The sequence below is a fragment of the Microtus oregoni genome, unplaced genomic scaffold (assembly GCF_018167655.1).
Source record: "Microtus oregoni isolate MIOR12 unplaced genomic scaffold, Mior012 000013F_ref0000133, whole genome shotgun sequence".
Taxonomy (NCBI): Eukaryota; Metazoa; Chordata; class Mammalia; order Rodentia; family Cricetidae; genus Microtus; species Microtus oregoni.
The window spans coordinates 24,295,582-24,311,957 of record NW_024543072.1 but is presented as its reverse complement, the minus strand read 5'-3'; the positions used below and the strand labels follow the sequence as shown (position 1 = coordinate 24,311,957).

Here is a 16,376-nt window from a genome sequence, read left to right as displayed (position 1 = left end):
ATCTCTCCAGCCAAACAACATATCATAAACCTCACTACTTACAGTAATAATAATATTCATCAACGTTTACTGAGTGCTCACCTAGTGGCAGAAGGACACATTCTACGGGTTCCACATGTCCAACAAATATGGAATCCATTTTCTTTCACTTTGTCTAATACATCATTTGCTTCACAGTTTAAAATACTGATTTTGAAAATTGGCATATACGCAAAAATGGTCCACCAAATGTTAGTTACTTACAGAGGGTTTTACAATGTATGGTTGCCATTGACCAGATTTTTCCTACAGATGTTAAATAAGCAGTGGAGGAAGGCAGTTCTTACGGTGTTTTTCCACTAATGAGTCATCTAGCAGATAACTCTCATCCTGAAGTTTCGGGACAGACCCTTCTCCAGTACCAGCAGACTTCCCCACGTAATTGTTTGTCTCATACCACAAACAGCAGAATAGCTCAAGAGATATTGCCAGTGCTGTTTTGTTGAGGAGGAAACTAGGGCATGGTGATAGTAAGTAATGTCCCCAACATTATCTTCCGGGGTCCCTGCCTTTAATCCACACATAATTTGCTCCTCTCAGTGCACAAAGTGAACTCATGCCCCCAGTGTGGGTACAAGGACAAACCTCTGCAAGAAGCTGACCTCCAAAACTAAAATAAGTTGGAGTCTTTCAGGATGAGTTAGTGCAGACTGCATTGGGGTGGCTGGCTTTCTTTGGCCATGAGCAGGACATCCTTTTAAATTTAGGCAGAGTATGAAGTAATGGAGTCTCCTATTCCTTATTTCTCATGTTAGAAATGCGGCCACCTGGTTGGCATTTCTCAGGTCTGGAAGACTTCTCTGAGGTCGTACTCGTCCCTTCCAGTGCCTTCTTCCCCACAGATCCATACTTCCCATCAGGAAAGGGCATGATATTAGCTCATAGCACTGAATCTTCCACTGGTTAATTTAGAAACTGCAGGCAGCACAGAGACTTAGCTGCCCGTGGGGACTCGAGGCAAAGCTCTCGAGAGCCAATGCTCTGAAAGGAACCTCTTACTCACCGGATCTTCCGTGCCCAAACTCCAGCTTTCTCAGGCCATGCTTTTACAGAAAGCAATCTATACCATTCCAAAAGAAAAATCATGTTTATTGAGGAAAATATCCCCGGTAAATGTAAAGGAAACACCTCTCTGGAGGCATCCGCATGCACCTTTCCAGGTCTCTGTCTATGGAATTATGCCATCACCGCCTGAGGTGCGGTGCTACGTTATGCGCTCACCGTCATTCCCCCCCCCCGCCCCCCAAAGAGCATTTCTCTAAGTTATGAGACTCTTCTTTAGAACCCCTGCAGCCTGACATCCTCCTGTCCATCCTCCTGCAGCTCAGTAGGCGGCAATGCTGCTCTGAAGAGGCCTACCTCTTTCTGCCTTGACCCTGCGCTCCTGATTATGATTTTATGACCCCCGCCATCCTAATAGCTGCTTTCTCTTTTCCTCTCTTGTTCTCTGCAGCTTTTTGCAATCTTTGCATTTGCAACATGTGGTGGCTATTCAGGAGGCCTGCGGCTGAGTGTGGACTGCGTTAACAAGACAGAGAGTAACCTCAGCATCGACATAGCCTTTGCCTACCCTTTCAGGTAAGGAATGGTGATTGGTGCTTAGCAGCCTCACCGCAGGAGGCTTGAATCCTGTGGTTTCTAGGAGAAAAATGAAGGCTTCGAAGGGCTTCTGGGTAGGAAGAAATTCTGCTTGAAGCCACAGAATGTCATGACTAGAGTGTCCACCCGCCACTCCACACTGGGAGGATTTGCTCACTTTAATCGAGTATTGATTGTCCTCCAATTAAAGCCTCCCGCTATGGCCCGGTGTTTGGGACTAACAACAGAGAGACTCCACTTATATAATTATTTTCTCCAACTTTAAGATTTCTCACATTCTATCTAGATTTGTAGGTTACATATAATTTTATACTGACTGTGCACTTCTGACTGATAACATTTTCATGATACTAATATCTAATACTGTCTCTGTGTACCAGATAATTCTGCTTAGATGAGTACCTGTCCAATCTCCTTTACTCATCCCAATGACAGTTTGAAGGAAGTCCCCTTACCATCATCAGCTACATCCTGGGGTATGGACAGATAAGTTCATTTTCCCCTAAGACCCTCTCTCCTACCAAGGAGCAGAGGCAGTGTAAGCCAGTGTTACAGCTCTGGAGCGGCAAAGGGACACCTCTGGAGGCTCGAGCTGCAAGAGGAAAGTTCTGGAGGGAAAGGCATCCTGACTTGTTGGGAAGTCAAGCTTGACTCATTGGGAAGTCAGGCTATTCCTGAAGCTGGGGTGTGGTGGGGGATGGTCTACCTGCAGTGCTTAGCAATCCTGCTCCTCTCCCAGAGAGAGCAGTTACAGCTGAGTTCTGCTCTGTTCCCCTTAGGGAATGTTCGAGCAGAGCTGTTCATTTCTTCTCCTCTGTTCAGCTCTTGGGCCAAAGATGTTACTTCTTCTGCTTCACTCTGCTAAAGGGAAGCCCCTGAGAAATGTAGCAATCTCCTCTGGCGCCCAGGGAAACTTGTTACTTTTTCCTTCTCAAGTTCCCTAAGGGAACAGGTGAGGAAAGGTTCTTCTTTGTTTTTGTCTGCTCAGAACCCCTTAAGGGAACATACCAGCCTAGGTCCTTTTCTGAGCCCATGAAAGAAGATCTTCACCCAAAACCTTTTTAAGAAAGAAATTTATTTGGGAAGCAGGAGTCCAGGAGAGTGGCTGCTTCTGCCAGTGAGAAAAAGCAGCCAGCAACTGAACAGGCAGAAAGGCTTGCATGGGGCTTCTTAGGGGTGGATTTTTTAGGGAGAAGATTTTTCTTTTCAGGGATTGGTCAGTTTTCCTGCTCAGGGATTGATTGGTTTAGTTGGTCAGGGGCAGAGTTGACTCTGGTTTTAGGGCCAAATTGTGTTTCTTTTTTACAGATCCTTTTTAGCCTTTTGGCTCTATTTTCAAGGCTAAGGCACATTTCTTTTATAGGTTCTGATTCTAGGGCCAACGTGTATTTATTTGGCTCTGTTTTCACAGACACGATGTGTTTCTTAGATTCTGTGTTCTGGGCTAAAGTGTTTCTTTCAGGAGCTCTGGTTTCAGGGCCAGGGTGGGTTTCTTTGATTGGCCCTTTTACCCTATCGGCAGAGTATTAGTCTACCTAGCTTGAAAGAAATTCATATCTCTATTACTATTCTTAACTTGATACAAACAACTATTTCAACCTCTTTATCAATTCAACATCTGTTCATGCCTATAGATTGATTGCCAGATGCCCTTCAAAGCTTGTTCCCAACCTCACATCTTATGACTCTGATCCAGAGACCTAACATGGACTAACTTCATTCAATTTTGAAATAATTTATTCCTGTAAGGGTCCCATATAATTGACATCAAGTAACTTGGAGAGGGAAGTGTTAAAAAATTTTCAACAGTCTTTTGGTGTGTTATCAATATACGATCTGTTCATTTCATTGTAACATTATCTTCTGTGGACCTGATAGTGATTCTATAATTACAAAGAAAGTAAAAATAAACCTTTGCAAGTTTTTTTTTGTAAGCAGGTAAGTGCAGTATTTTCCAAAAACATTTTCATGGACCCTGATAAGACTATCACTAAAGGAAAGGGAAATGAAGGAAGAGGAGGGGAAGAGAAAGACAGAGAGAAGATGGGAGAAAGAAGTTAGGAGTATAATGGAACCAACTCAAGACATCCTTTTTAGTGCTTCATCTTTCTAATGTGCATTTTGAATCATCAAGAGACCCATTGTTTCCCAAACATATTCCCCATGGAAATTCTTTTCTTCCCTATCAAGTAACTCAGAGGATTTACAAATTGTAGAGCAGATCTTTAGTATATCAGCCTCATAAACAGTCTAAAACAAGTGTGTTTTTATTTATGGGCAATGTAGCATAAGAAGTGATGTCTTTGCATCTGAAGGATGATGGAAGTAGAACCGATATTGTGTTCAGATGCCCCCTGCTCAGAGTACAAAGCTCAGGTCTGCTAAGCACGTCTCCCTGGGGATTCACTGTTAATGTCTGTGCTGTGCTGGAAAAGAAGAATGTGTTCTGTACAAAACCCTTGTCTTCTGGAGTGGAAACCAAGCCAGTGTCTGTTCAATGATCAGTGTTCACTGTCTCGAATCTCGAGTACCAGATGAGAATGCCAATAGCCAGGCAATGGGACTGGGATGTTGCTTCCATAATGATCTCTGAACAGGCACTCATAGAGGTGGGTAACTGCAAGGTCCACCCTTTTAAGGCAGTGATTCTCAACCGCCCTATGCTCTCACCCCTTAATACAGTTCCTCATGCAGTGGTGATCCCCAACCACAAAATTATTCTTGTACTACTTCACAACTCTAATTTTGCTACTGTTATTAGTCATAGTGTAAACATCTGACTTGCAGGGTGTCAGATATGTGACCCCTGTGAAAGGGTCATTTGACCCCCAAAGGGGTCTTGGCTTTTCCGTTTCCTTCCTGACTGTAGCATCATGCATGTGGCCCCAGGAAGGGCATCTGGAGAAATGGGGTAAAGTTGGTGGTATTTTTATTCTTGCTCTTTTAAGTATCAGTCCCTTCATTTGAAAGACTTTGACTGGGGTTCTGACATAAAATTGCACAACCATTGTTTCTTAGTCCAGAATTTTCTTTCAAACACTACCTTATTCAGGAGTCCATATGCTATTGGAAGGAGGGCTGCTTGTTGGTTCCCACTGCCTGGCTCCTGGCCATCCGGCTAGCTTAGCCCGAAATAGCCACACAGAAACTGTATTAATTAAATCACTGCTGGGTCCATTAGCCCTACCTTCTTATTGGCTAACTCTTACATCCTAATTTAACCCATCGCCATTAATCTGTGCATCACCACAAGGTCGTGGCCTACCACCAAAGTTTCAGCACATCTATCTCCAGTGGTGACTCCATGGCATATCTCCCTGACTCTGCCTTCTTCCTCCCAGCATTCCGTGTAGTTTCCCTGCCTACCTAAGGTCTGTCCTAGCAACAGGCCACTGCAGTTTCTTTATTCATTAATGGTAATCACAACACATAGAGGGGACTCTCACACCAATATGCAAAGCAGATAAAAGACTGAAAATATGGAAGCTGAGAAGGGATGGGTCTGAAATACCCACCCGTGAGCTATGTGAACTCCCATAAGAGAGAAGAAAAGAAAGTTTGATTCTCTGTTTACCATGTCCACACATTTACTGCTCATCAAACTCCCACAGAACACCTTGCACTGTGCCCCAGTAACATCCATCCATCTAGGAGAAGTGTTTGGCTTGCAATTTCAGCTCCACATTTGAATACAGCAAAATGCCATGCCCTTCTCTTGTGGAGAATGTTCTCGAGAATAAGCAAGAATTTGTAGACATTATTGTGTGTATGTGAAACTCCATAAGCCACCGTCAGTGATTTGATCATAATCCTTGAATTATGATGGGAGCCTTCAGTAGCTTCTAACTGTTCGGTTTAATTCACAAATACAATGAAGACATAAACTCAAGCACCAAGTCATTGAAACAAAAAGAGATAAGAAATAAGTTACGGATGGCAGGTTGACAGGGACTTCTCACCTGGTTGTCGGAAGAGGACTTCAGTTAACATGATGTCAATTAGAACATCTAGATAACTCACAAAGACTCAAATGCGGCTTCTAGTAAATGAACCACAGTATGTGCTTCCTCTACACCACCATCTGTGTATGTTTTGCTTATACTGATGGCAGAGAGGATGCTATTCAGCAGTATGTCGCTTTATCATAGAATTAAGACACGCACCACCTGACCTTCCTTTTGGCCTGTGGCTAAAACCAACAAGTGGTACTTAACTGTTCTCCCTTCTCCTGTAATATGTTACCATGGTGTGAACTTGCTTGACATTGGGGGATGGGAGGTGAGTTCTGCATCTCAGATTCTTAGCATGCCCCTTAGACACTGAAGTGCAAAGCAGGGCTGCTCCTTTTAAGGTACCTAATATATTTGAGGAACACCCACCCGAAGAATGCACACGCTTTGGGCTGACAATTGAATGCAGCACGAAGGAGGTCAGGACTGCTTTTCATGGGCTGTGGGGGTGGGGCAAGCAAGCAAATGAGAAACAGGACAGTTTATAAATCTAGAACATCCACGGAGTGAATTCCTAGACAGCCATTACAAACATTTGATGATGTGTGAGATGCGCCCAGAACAAATACAAGGCCCCATCAGCGATGACTTGGGTTGGTTTTCATTCTAACTTGTTGGAGGAGAAACCACCATTTGCCTCATATTTATCCTGTCCCTTCCTCGTTCCTGGCTGGACTTCCAAGCAAGTGCAAGCCTGGACCGCCCTTAAGTTGTTTCCTCTAGCTATAAGAACTTGCCTGGCTGATAAGGATGGTAGGAAAAAACACGAAGAAGTTAACATTTCCTGGCATAGCCCTCACCTAGTGGCAGCTGTGAGGAGTGCCTCTCATGTGGCACAACTATAAAGCATGTTCCATGCTACAGATTTTCTCAGCGATACCCAGCGGGAGAGCTGGTATTTCATGGTTAATAAAAAACCTAATCATTGCATGGCTTTTTATCATCTTCTTTCCTTCCCGGTCCCAGTAGAGCATTGCTCTTTTTCTGTTTTTAGAAATAAGTCTTCCAAGAATAAGTTGTCCTTAACTCTTCATCTCAGAATCTATGTATTTGATGCTTTTGTGTCATGGTGAGCAGCCAGGTACTGGTGACTTACACGGGGACAGATGCCTTTGGGCCAGCATTGCATGGGGCCCTGGTCATCTTCCCACCACCAAGAGCCCTGCCATTTTTCACTCACCATGATTATCCAAGACCCTGTGAGATCTGTCTGTCAAACAGACAGTGGTACTTTCCACAGTGTTGAGCGAGATGCACAGGCGGAGCAGAATGTTGACATAAGACCTGACATTCAGTATGTTTTCCTCTAATATATTATTTGCTCTTTCTTCATCAAATCAAGGTAGCTGGGAATTAGCTAGAGAGACAAAAAGATAACTGATTAGCAAAGGTATCCTTGAAGCAGCAGCAACGATCCGGAGACTATAGTTTTCCTTCTTCTTACATGCAAACATTAGAAGAGCTACATAGTTAATCGTCTCACAACAATTAACTTGCTTTTGAAGTTCCGGTGTTCTTAGGAGGGATTATTATAGGATTTTTGTTTGCCATCCCTACCCCAGACTGACAGAAAGGGGGACTCTGTCACATGAACATGGTATTGGGGAAATTATTTATTCATCGTCACTGGGGCAGGAGAGGGAGATTCACCCTGAGCCCTAAGATCCACCAGTCAAGAGACTGAGTACATTGAAAAGGTATCACATTGGAGTAGGAAGCTGCTTGTTCCTTCCCAGCTGCCCAGACTCGAAATAACCACACAGAAGTTGTATTAGTTAAATCACTGCTTGGCCAATCACTTACGTGTGTTGCTAGTTAGCTCTTACATCTCAAATTCACCCATTTTCATTATTTTATATTTTACCATGAGGCTCATGGCCTACCGGCAAGGTTCTAAGTGGCAGCTAGCGTTTACATGATGTGTTGATGTAATTACACATGAACACAGACCGAAAGATCAGAGGAGGTCTCTTTGAAGACAGCTGAGCCACATAGTGCAGGGGACGTGGTACACAGGAGTAGATGGGCCCGATGTCTGATGTGGGAAGAGAGCTGGGAACAAGCAGAGAAACATGTGCTTGCTTGATTGGGAGGCAAACGGCAAGAGACGAGGCAGAAGCAAAGGCTGGCTTAAAAGGTTCAGAGTTTATGCTGATTGAAATGGGGTCAAGGGTGGGAGCGGTGAGTGGATCTGGCTGTGCAAGCAGATGGTAAACTGATCCACTCCTTAGTTTTCCCCCACCTCTTTAAAACCCTAGAGACAGGGACAGTGAGGAAGACCGTGCAGTGATCAGGAAGGAAGTGGTAAGGTGGGGCAGGCCACGATGTCTGTCTCTGCATTGCCTTCCACACTTCACCTCTGATGATAACACGAATCTACAAAGTAGCTCTGTTACCAACGTTTTCCATTAGTTTTGCTGGTGAAGTTGTGTTGTATTGGGCCATGGGGAATGATTTCAGTATTTTAACTCTTTTATTCCCAGTATTGGTTTGTGGAATCCTCTTGGGGTCACTGTGTCTTCAACCCTAGGTGACAACTTTCCCCCTGCTTGATAGCACAAGCCAACTGAGTTTCAATGAATGATGAAGACACACAGTCCCACTGAGATGTATTTGTGAATGCATTTCTGAAGACCGAAAAGCACTGGAAAGTTATGAAAGAGGACAGCATACACCCCATGGGTTATCGTTTTAAACGTTACCTGTCAGAGTTCATTCTGGAAAAGAGAACTCACTTCAGGTAGCTTGGTTTTGAAAAGATCAATATAGGAAGTAACTTGCAGGAATGATTTGATTGGTGAGCTCTACAGATGTGATGGATTAAACCATGTGAGAGAACAACCTACAAAGGAGGTATCATTTATTTTGGTTTATAGTTTCAGTCTTTGGTCGGCTGGCCCCTTCCCTTGGGCCTGACTGGATGTTGTCTCGCAGAATCCGTGAGCTACGAAGCTCCTCACCTTATGGTAGCTGGGAAGCAGAGAGGTAGCAAGGGATTAGGGCAACGAAGGTGAGCCCCAGTGACACACCGCCCCCAGCTAGCGTCCGTGCCTTAGTTTTCCACCACCTCTTTAAGTACTGTCACCTGGGGGGCAGCAAACTTTAAGCACATAAACCAGGAGGGAACACAGCATATTCACATGATAGCAATCAGAATCAGGCTCTTCAAGCATCCAGAAACCAACAGCTAGAAAAGAAACCAGCAACTAGAAAGAGGAGTCACAGCCACCCCTAGGGCTAGAGCAGGGTTTGACAAATCAAAGCCCAAGAGCAAAATCCATCTGGCCCCCCACTTCTATTAGCTTGACACACTCTGAGAATGGTTTGTATTTTCAAATGATTATTTTTTAAATGTTGCTTAAGTATCAGTTTAACAGACACTGAAGTCACCTAGGAGATAAATCTCCGGACACGTCTGTGAGGGACTGGACAGACGAAAGTGAGCCTCTGGGAATGACTAACAGAGATGATCTTGATTAATTGAGGACACTGTGGGTGGCACCATCCCCTGGCTGGGTATCCTGGACTGTGTAAATGAAGAATTCATCACTCGCTGGTCCTTGAACGAAGAAGCAATGTGACCAGATGCTTTAAGTTCCTGGAGCTTTGACTTCCAGGACAGGATGGACTGTAGCCTTGTGACCCCAAACAACGCTTCTCCTAGCTTGCTTCTCTCAGATGTTTTAATACTGCATGAGAAAAAGACACTCAGACAACCCGAAATGCCCATCAGTCAGTCTCAGTTTTGCCATTCAGACTATAAAGCCTAGACCATTTAATATCTGACCTTTATTGGTGGTCTCTGGGCAAGGCTCATATAAAGAGGCCCTAATAGTCTCCATTTGCACACAGGATAAGGCCTATCTGGTTGAATTTGCGTCTATAGCAATAAGAAACTCCAAGAAGGGAGAGATACAGGGGGAAGTGAAGGTGTTTTTTAGCGATGCTTCTAGATTGATGAGAGACAGGAGAAACTCCTGGCCTTGTGTTGCTCCTGACCTCCAGGTTGCCAGGCTGCCACCAGAGATTTCTCTGGTTGACATCACTGGAAGCCAGTTAGGTGGGAGCACACTCTGAGATGCCCATACGTGATGCAAACGAACAGGTGTCGACAGGCAGATTCTCTGTCTTAACCTCCATTTCCTTTTCTAGAGGATAAGAATTTGATGAGTTGATTGAGGATTTTTTGTTGTTGTTGTTGTTCTAAAAGGTGAATTAGTTCTCTAATTCAGGAGACAAATAAAACTCTGGTAGTCACCAGCTACCATCAGAAAGAGAAGGCAATGTATTCATGCAGTGAGACAACTCTTCAGCATCTTCCTCTCTACCATGGAGGACTAACTCTGGTACCTGCCCCGTTGGGGTAACGTCTGAACAGGTTTTTAAAGATCAGGATCGGAGCAAGTGCTGGCAATGAATCTAGGCCTTGCGATCAATGTAGATGTTTCTGTTGGCTGTAGGAGCCAGCCATGATAAGCTAAATATGAACAGACCACCCAAAGGCAGTTCTTTACTTCCAACCATTATCCCCTGCCAGAGTAGGACTCAGCCATCAATAAGTTTAATAAAGGCCTGAGTCTCAGTGGTTTACTCTGAAGCAATACCTGGTTGCAGGAAGGACCATCAACTAAGGTTACCTAACACCACCCAAGAACAGACCATCCAAAGGGAATGCCTAATATTCCAACCACTGTAGATAGGATCACCTGCCAGCACACTCACCAGGACACCCCTAGATGAATGTTAGCCAATTAGGGGTCCTGAACCTTAGAAACCCCTCACCCCCACTTTTATTACTATAAAAAAAACCAACTCTAACTGAGCTCGGGGCTCTGGGTTTATTCCAATACATTGGACATGCGGAGAGACCGAGTTTGCAAACTTACATAAAATAAAGGCTCTTTGCTTTTACATATGGGACTCAGACTCCTTGTTGACTTTTGGGAGACTTCGCGGATTTGGGCATAACAAATCTCCCATGGGGATGTGATGAGAAGCAGAGATTAAATCAGTGTGTGGTGAGCATGTCCTTCATAGGGTTCTCTGCCTCACTGGGTGAGGTTTCGCAAAGCACAGAAGGGGATGCGGTGGCAAGAACCTGGTGGCCTGGGTGAAGCTCTGTAGCCTGAAAGAAGACAAGCACAGCTTTTGTCTTAGTGCTTCCATTGTGATAAAACACCATGACCAAAAGCAATATGGGAAGCACAGGGCTTGTTTCAGCCTACACCTCCCAGGCCACACCCTGTCACTAAGGGAAGTCATGGCAGGAGCTCAAAGCGGGAACCTGGAGGCAGAAACTGAAGCAGAGGCTATGGAACGCTGCTTACTGGCTTGCTCCTGGCTTGTTCACTTAGCTTGCTTTCTTACAAGCCCAGTGGTAGCACTACCCAGGGTGTTCTGGTCCCTCCCACATCAACCACCAATCACAAAATGAACCATGGGCTTGTCCACAGGTCAATCTGGTGGGCGAACATTTTCTCAGTTGGGGCTCCCCCTTCTTTAATAATTCTGGTTTGTGTCTAGTGGTCATCAAACTAGTCAGAACACCTTTGTTGAAATTTGTAAAAATAAGGTCTAATTTTCCCCTACAATTTTGTTCTTTCCAGAATAGAAAAGAGCACGGGACTTTGAGATCATCACCAAATGGTGAAGGAAGTTAACCACAGCAAGGTTCAATAAGTATCAGAGAAAGGGACCATTACAAGCATATGTATCATATCTCGTGAGAATCTAAGTGCCTACTCCAAGGTCTCATGAATCTGAGTCTCTACTTCTTTATCATCTGGAAAGAAATAAAGAAAGATGTCCAAGCTTTATTTCTGTCCCTTCCAAAGGAGGACTAAACGTCACACGGTGTACCTTATGAAGTAAAGCCAATACCGACTGAGTGTGGGGACCCACGTTCCCTTTGTCCCTGACCCCAATCCATCTTTGACAGAATGAGTTGCATTTTTCAGAGACCGAAGGGCCAAAGGTAGAGGAAGTGATCATTCAAGATGATTGCTTGCTAGACGCACAGCTGCCAGAGCTGAATTGGAAGGGCATTGGGACCGAGGACTCTCAAACAATGGGACCAAGAATCTCAAGGAATGGGGAACTGACACTCATATTTATTTCCTTCCCAGTTCCCCTTCCAGAGCCATCTGTAGGAATTCAGAGGTCCTGGGCTTTAGGCTCATTCTTAGTGTGAGGCTTGGGGGCTCCCTGCCTGCTCTTATCCCATAGAATGTCTGCTAAAAATGGAAACCTCACCATCCCACTGCAAACCTCAGCAGCAGCATCACGGCAAATGAAGTCCAAAGCTGACATTTAATAAACACACGCATAATTCTGAGCAGATAGCACATAGAGAGCTGCTTACCTAGAGAGGAGGAGGTAGAGCTTCTGCTGACCAAAGCCTCATATTTTACATTAATATTGATGGTCTTAAAAACAGATTATATTTCATACAAACACTGATTTAATATATTTACCATGAAAAAAGCAGAAATAGAAAAGTACCATAAATAAGCAAATGGCTGTTACCGTCTTTTATTATTACACAGCCAACTGTAACACACATTGCTATTAGAATGAGAGGAACCTTAACACCAACAGGAAATCATAAAGCAATTTAAAGTTGTATAATTTTAATACAAATGTTTAATAAGCAAGTGGTAGCTATTAACTCTACACTCCCACGTATGCTTTTGAGCATGCCCTTAGCAAAGCCTGAAGTGCTAGATGCCTTGAACCTGTAGCCCAGCTTGACTTGAGGGTAAAGTCAGAAAGGAGATAAGTGAGTCCTTTTTGTTCATGCAGGTGTGCATAGATTCATACGCATAATTATTGGCAATTAAGTCTGGTTGGTCATTGCTCCTTAATGTCCCAGGAACACTGTAACAGTCTGAGCATTTATTTTGACTTTCCTTCTGCGGATTAACATTCAGAGACAAACTGTATTTGAAACCACACAACCAGTAAATGCTTTCCACTGGCGTCACAGCCAAGTTGTTTACCATCACATAGGATGCTTGCCTGAGATCATGGGATAATTGTGAGCCATCTTCATCACCATTATGATCAAAGAAAAGCTATACGAATCATTTTACTGCATGCCATGCCATGAGCTGTGCAAAGAGACCGCATGCATTACCACCTTTTGTGCCAATGGTACCACGATGAGCTAGCTGTTCTGAACCATTCATCGGGTATGGAGCTGATGCTCGTGAAAGATGAACATCTTACCGAAACTCGCGTAGTTAATGAGCACGGGAGCCAGTTTTGAGCAGATGTGTTTAGCTCACCCAAAACATCCAGAGACCGCATTACTGGTCACTAGTGTATTATAAAGAGATGCTGTCAGCTGGCAGAGCCTCCTGAACCTTGCTTCCAAGTTTGCAGCCTGCTGTCCTCAACAGATAGGTGACACACACCAGGAGGCCTGGGGAATGGCTCAGAGCCACTGTGTTCCTTAGGACTAAGAATTACGGGTGTTTGTTTTCTAATTGATTTCCTGAGCCAAGCGAGAAACCCTGAAGGAAAAGCAGCTCCTGTCTGGAGGGGAAATGATTACTCTTTTCCCCTTTGCAGCTGGCTGGCAATGGTCGAGCTGTTGTTGATGTAGCTGGGAGAACTCTGTAGGCTTCATTTAGGAGATTCTGTACTGCTTTGGTGCACGTCAGTTAGAGACTGGGTCTTGAGGAGTTACACAGGTGAAGGGTTTCTAAACGCAAGGGCTTTGCAGGGGTTTAGGGCTGTGGTATCCTCTTTCCTTGGCGAGGGCATGGATGGTAGAGGGAGGCAGGGGGTGAGGTGAGAGTTTCCCTAGCTAATCAGGAAGCATGAGCACCTTTGAGAGCAAAGAACCCTTAGTTATAATGTCCCTGAAGCTGAGTGCTGAAATGCGAGAGCTACATTTCCACGGCCAGAGCTGAGGCCACGTCCACGCCATGTTTGGTTAGCTTTTGATCTTTAAAGCTTAGCTCTGAATGATGCCCCAGAGTCTCTACATATGTGTTTTATTTTAGTGGACATGGAAGGGATTTCATTTCTACTGTGTCTCTACCACCTTCCATTTCATCCTCCAAACATCCTTTTTATTGGAAACGATAGCATTTGTGTTGTAATAGGAGCAGCGGGGCTGCGTCCCCAGCACCCTGGCCGCCTGCTAGCTTATGCCCCGAAATAATTACACGGACACTGTATTCTTTTAAACACTGCTTGGCCCATTCTGCTTGGCCCATTAGCTCTAGCCCTTACTGGCTAATTCTGATATCCCGATCAACCCATCTCTAATAAACTGTGTAGCTCCGGTCTTACCGGGAAAGATTCAGCATGTCTGACCTGGTGGCTTGCTTCATCGTGCGCCTGCCCGGGAGAGCGGAGCATGGCCTCTCTGAGCTCACTTCCTCTTCCTCCCAGCATTCTGTTCTGTTTACTCCACCCACCTATGTTCTAACCTATGAGGGCCAGCCAAGCAGTTTCTTTATTTTTTTAACCAATGACCTTCCTCCATCACATTTGTTTTTGCGCAAAAATTTCTATTGCAAAACAATAGGAGATGGTAAAATAGTCAGTGGCTGTCAGGAATGGGGAGTGGGCGGGACAAATGAGCCAGCAGAACACAAGGGAGTGTGTGTGCATGCATGTGCATGTGTGTGCGCGTGCATGCATGTATGTGTGTGCATGTGTGTATGTGTGTATATGTGTGCATGTGTGTATGTGTGTATATGTGTGTTTATGTGTCTATGTGTGTATGTGTGTGTATGTGTGCATGTGTGTATGTGTGTATGTATGTGCATGTGTGTGTGTATTTGTGTATGTGTGTGTATGTGTGCATGTGTGTATGTGTGTATATGTGTGTGTGTGTGTGTGTATGTGTGTGTTTGTGTATGGAAGTCAGAGGGCAGCCTCAGATGTCCTCAGGTGCCACCCACATAATTTTGAGTCATGATGTCTCTTTGTCTTGGAGCTGATGAGGCTAGGCTTACTGGGCAGTAGATTCCAGGGTGCCTGTCTCTGCCTCCCCAATGCTGAGATTATAAACACATATCACAATGCCCAGTATTTTTAACGTGGGTACCTCATGCTTGTGATTATCTGTCCTTTAGCAACTTAGCCATCTTCTCAGCGTCACAAAGGATTTTTAAGACAGTTGAAAATATGTTGTTTCATGCCATAAGGGTGTACATATGTCATAATGTGTATTTCTCCAAGTTGACCAATTTCTTATTTTTTTTTTTTATTTTTCGAGACAGGGTTTCTCCATAGCTTTTGGTTCCTGTCCTGGAACTAGCTCTTGTAGACCAGGCTGGCCTCGAACTCACAGAGATCCACCTGCCTCTGCCTCCCGAGTGCTGGGATTAAAGGCGTGCGCCACCACCGCCCGGCTTTTTTTTTATTATTTTTTTATATTTCTTTTTTTTACAAGTTGACCAATTTCTAAAGCCGGACTAAGCCTTAGTTTATAGGCTATGGACTGCAGGTGACAAAGACATCAGTTGCATCAGATATACCACTTTAGTGGAGGATGCTGACAATGGAAGGGGCTTTGCCTGTGTAAGGGAGAAATAAGACATCTTTGTACACATCTCTCAACTGTGAACATAACACTACCCTAAAATACATAAAGACTCAGGATGAACAAAGTAGAACATTGAACCCCCTTCTGAACACTTTACAGAAGCAATCATCTCGGTAGTTTCACACTGCCTTTTTATACCTTCAATTTATGTACAACGGTTCAGTTATAGTTATGATATTGCAAATTAATATTTGCTTATTTACAGGTTACAAGAGTTCTTTAAATCCACAGCTACCGTTTTTATTGGCTCATAACTGGGCTTCCATTTTCTGCATAGCTAGACCATAATTGATGGAGCCAGTTGTCTACCAATGCACATATTATTTGTTTCAGTTTTTCACTATTCCAAATAAGGCTACCACTAAGACTGTTTTGTAATTTCACTTTTCAGATGACATTACTATGAAAAATGCGTAAGTTATTACAGTTTCATATTTTTTTCTAAATTCTTCTTTGAATCATAATATTTGCATTCCTAACAAAAGATATGAAAGCACTTGTTTCCTCATATTGTTCTTGATGGAAAACCCCGTAAGTACATTTGTTTAATTATTAGCACGAGTGACCACAGCCTTCTATTTATTAGGCATTTGTATTCCTTGCAAAAATCTTGAAAACCAGAGTTATCAGGTTTCTTTTAAAGCATGTTTTGCATGTGTGTATGATATATGTATAGGTGCAGGATTGCATGTGTGCGTGTGCAACAGTGGAGGTCAGAGGGCAACCTTAGGCATCATTTCTGGCCTTTCACCTTGCTTGAGACAGGGCCTTTGGTTCACTGCTGTGTACATCATATAACTGGCCCTTGAGCTTCTGGGAATTTACATGTCTGCCTCTCATCTTGCTGCAAAAGTGCAGGGATTACAGACGTGACCAACTTCATCTGGTTTTATGTGGGTTCTTGGGATGTGAATTCAGGTACTCATGCTTCCACAGCAAGTATTTTTCCCAGTGAGCCATTTCCTAACCCCAATGGCAATATGATTTTTTGGTAACCAGAGCTCCCTTCTCTCTTATTCTCCCAGCCCAGTTGTTTTTATTCAGTCTGGATGTTCCAGTGTACACCTGTGAGATTTGGTAATTGAGATAGCATTTCAGTATGGTGGCCAGCACTGCCCTTGGCCATGGGGGCCTTGAAGATGAAAGGGGAATGGGCTCTCTTT

General features: G+C 44.0%; 1 protein-coding gene across 3 annotated transcripts in view; it reads left to right on the top strand.

The window, feature by feature from the left end:
* Synpr (synaptoporin) overlaps positions 1-16,376 on the top strand; it is a 317,060-nt gene that overhangs the window by 192,401 nt on the left and 108,283 nt on the right. For all 3 annotated transcript variants that reach the window (XM_041662900.1, XM_041662902.1, XM_041662903.1), the window contains one exon: positions 1,493-1,617. In XM_041662900.1, coding sequence (XP_041518834.1) covers positions 1,493-1,617 — 125 coding nt within the window. The remainder of the gene's footprint in view (positions 1-1,492; positions 1,618-16,376) is intronic.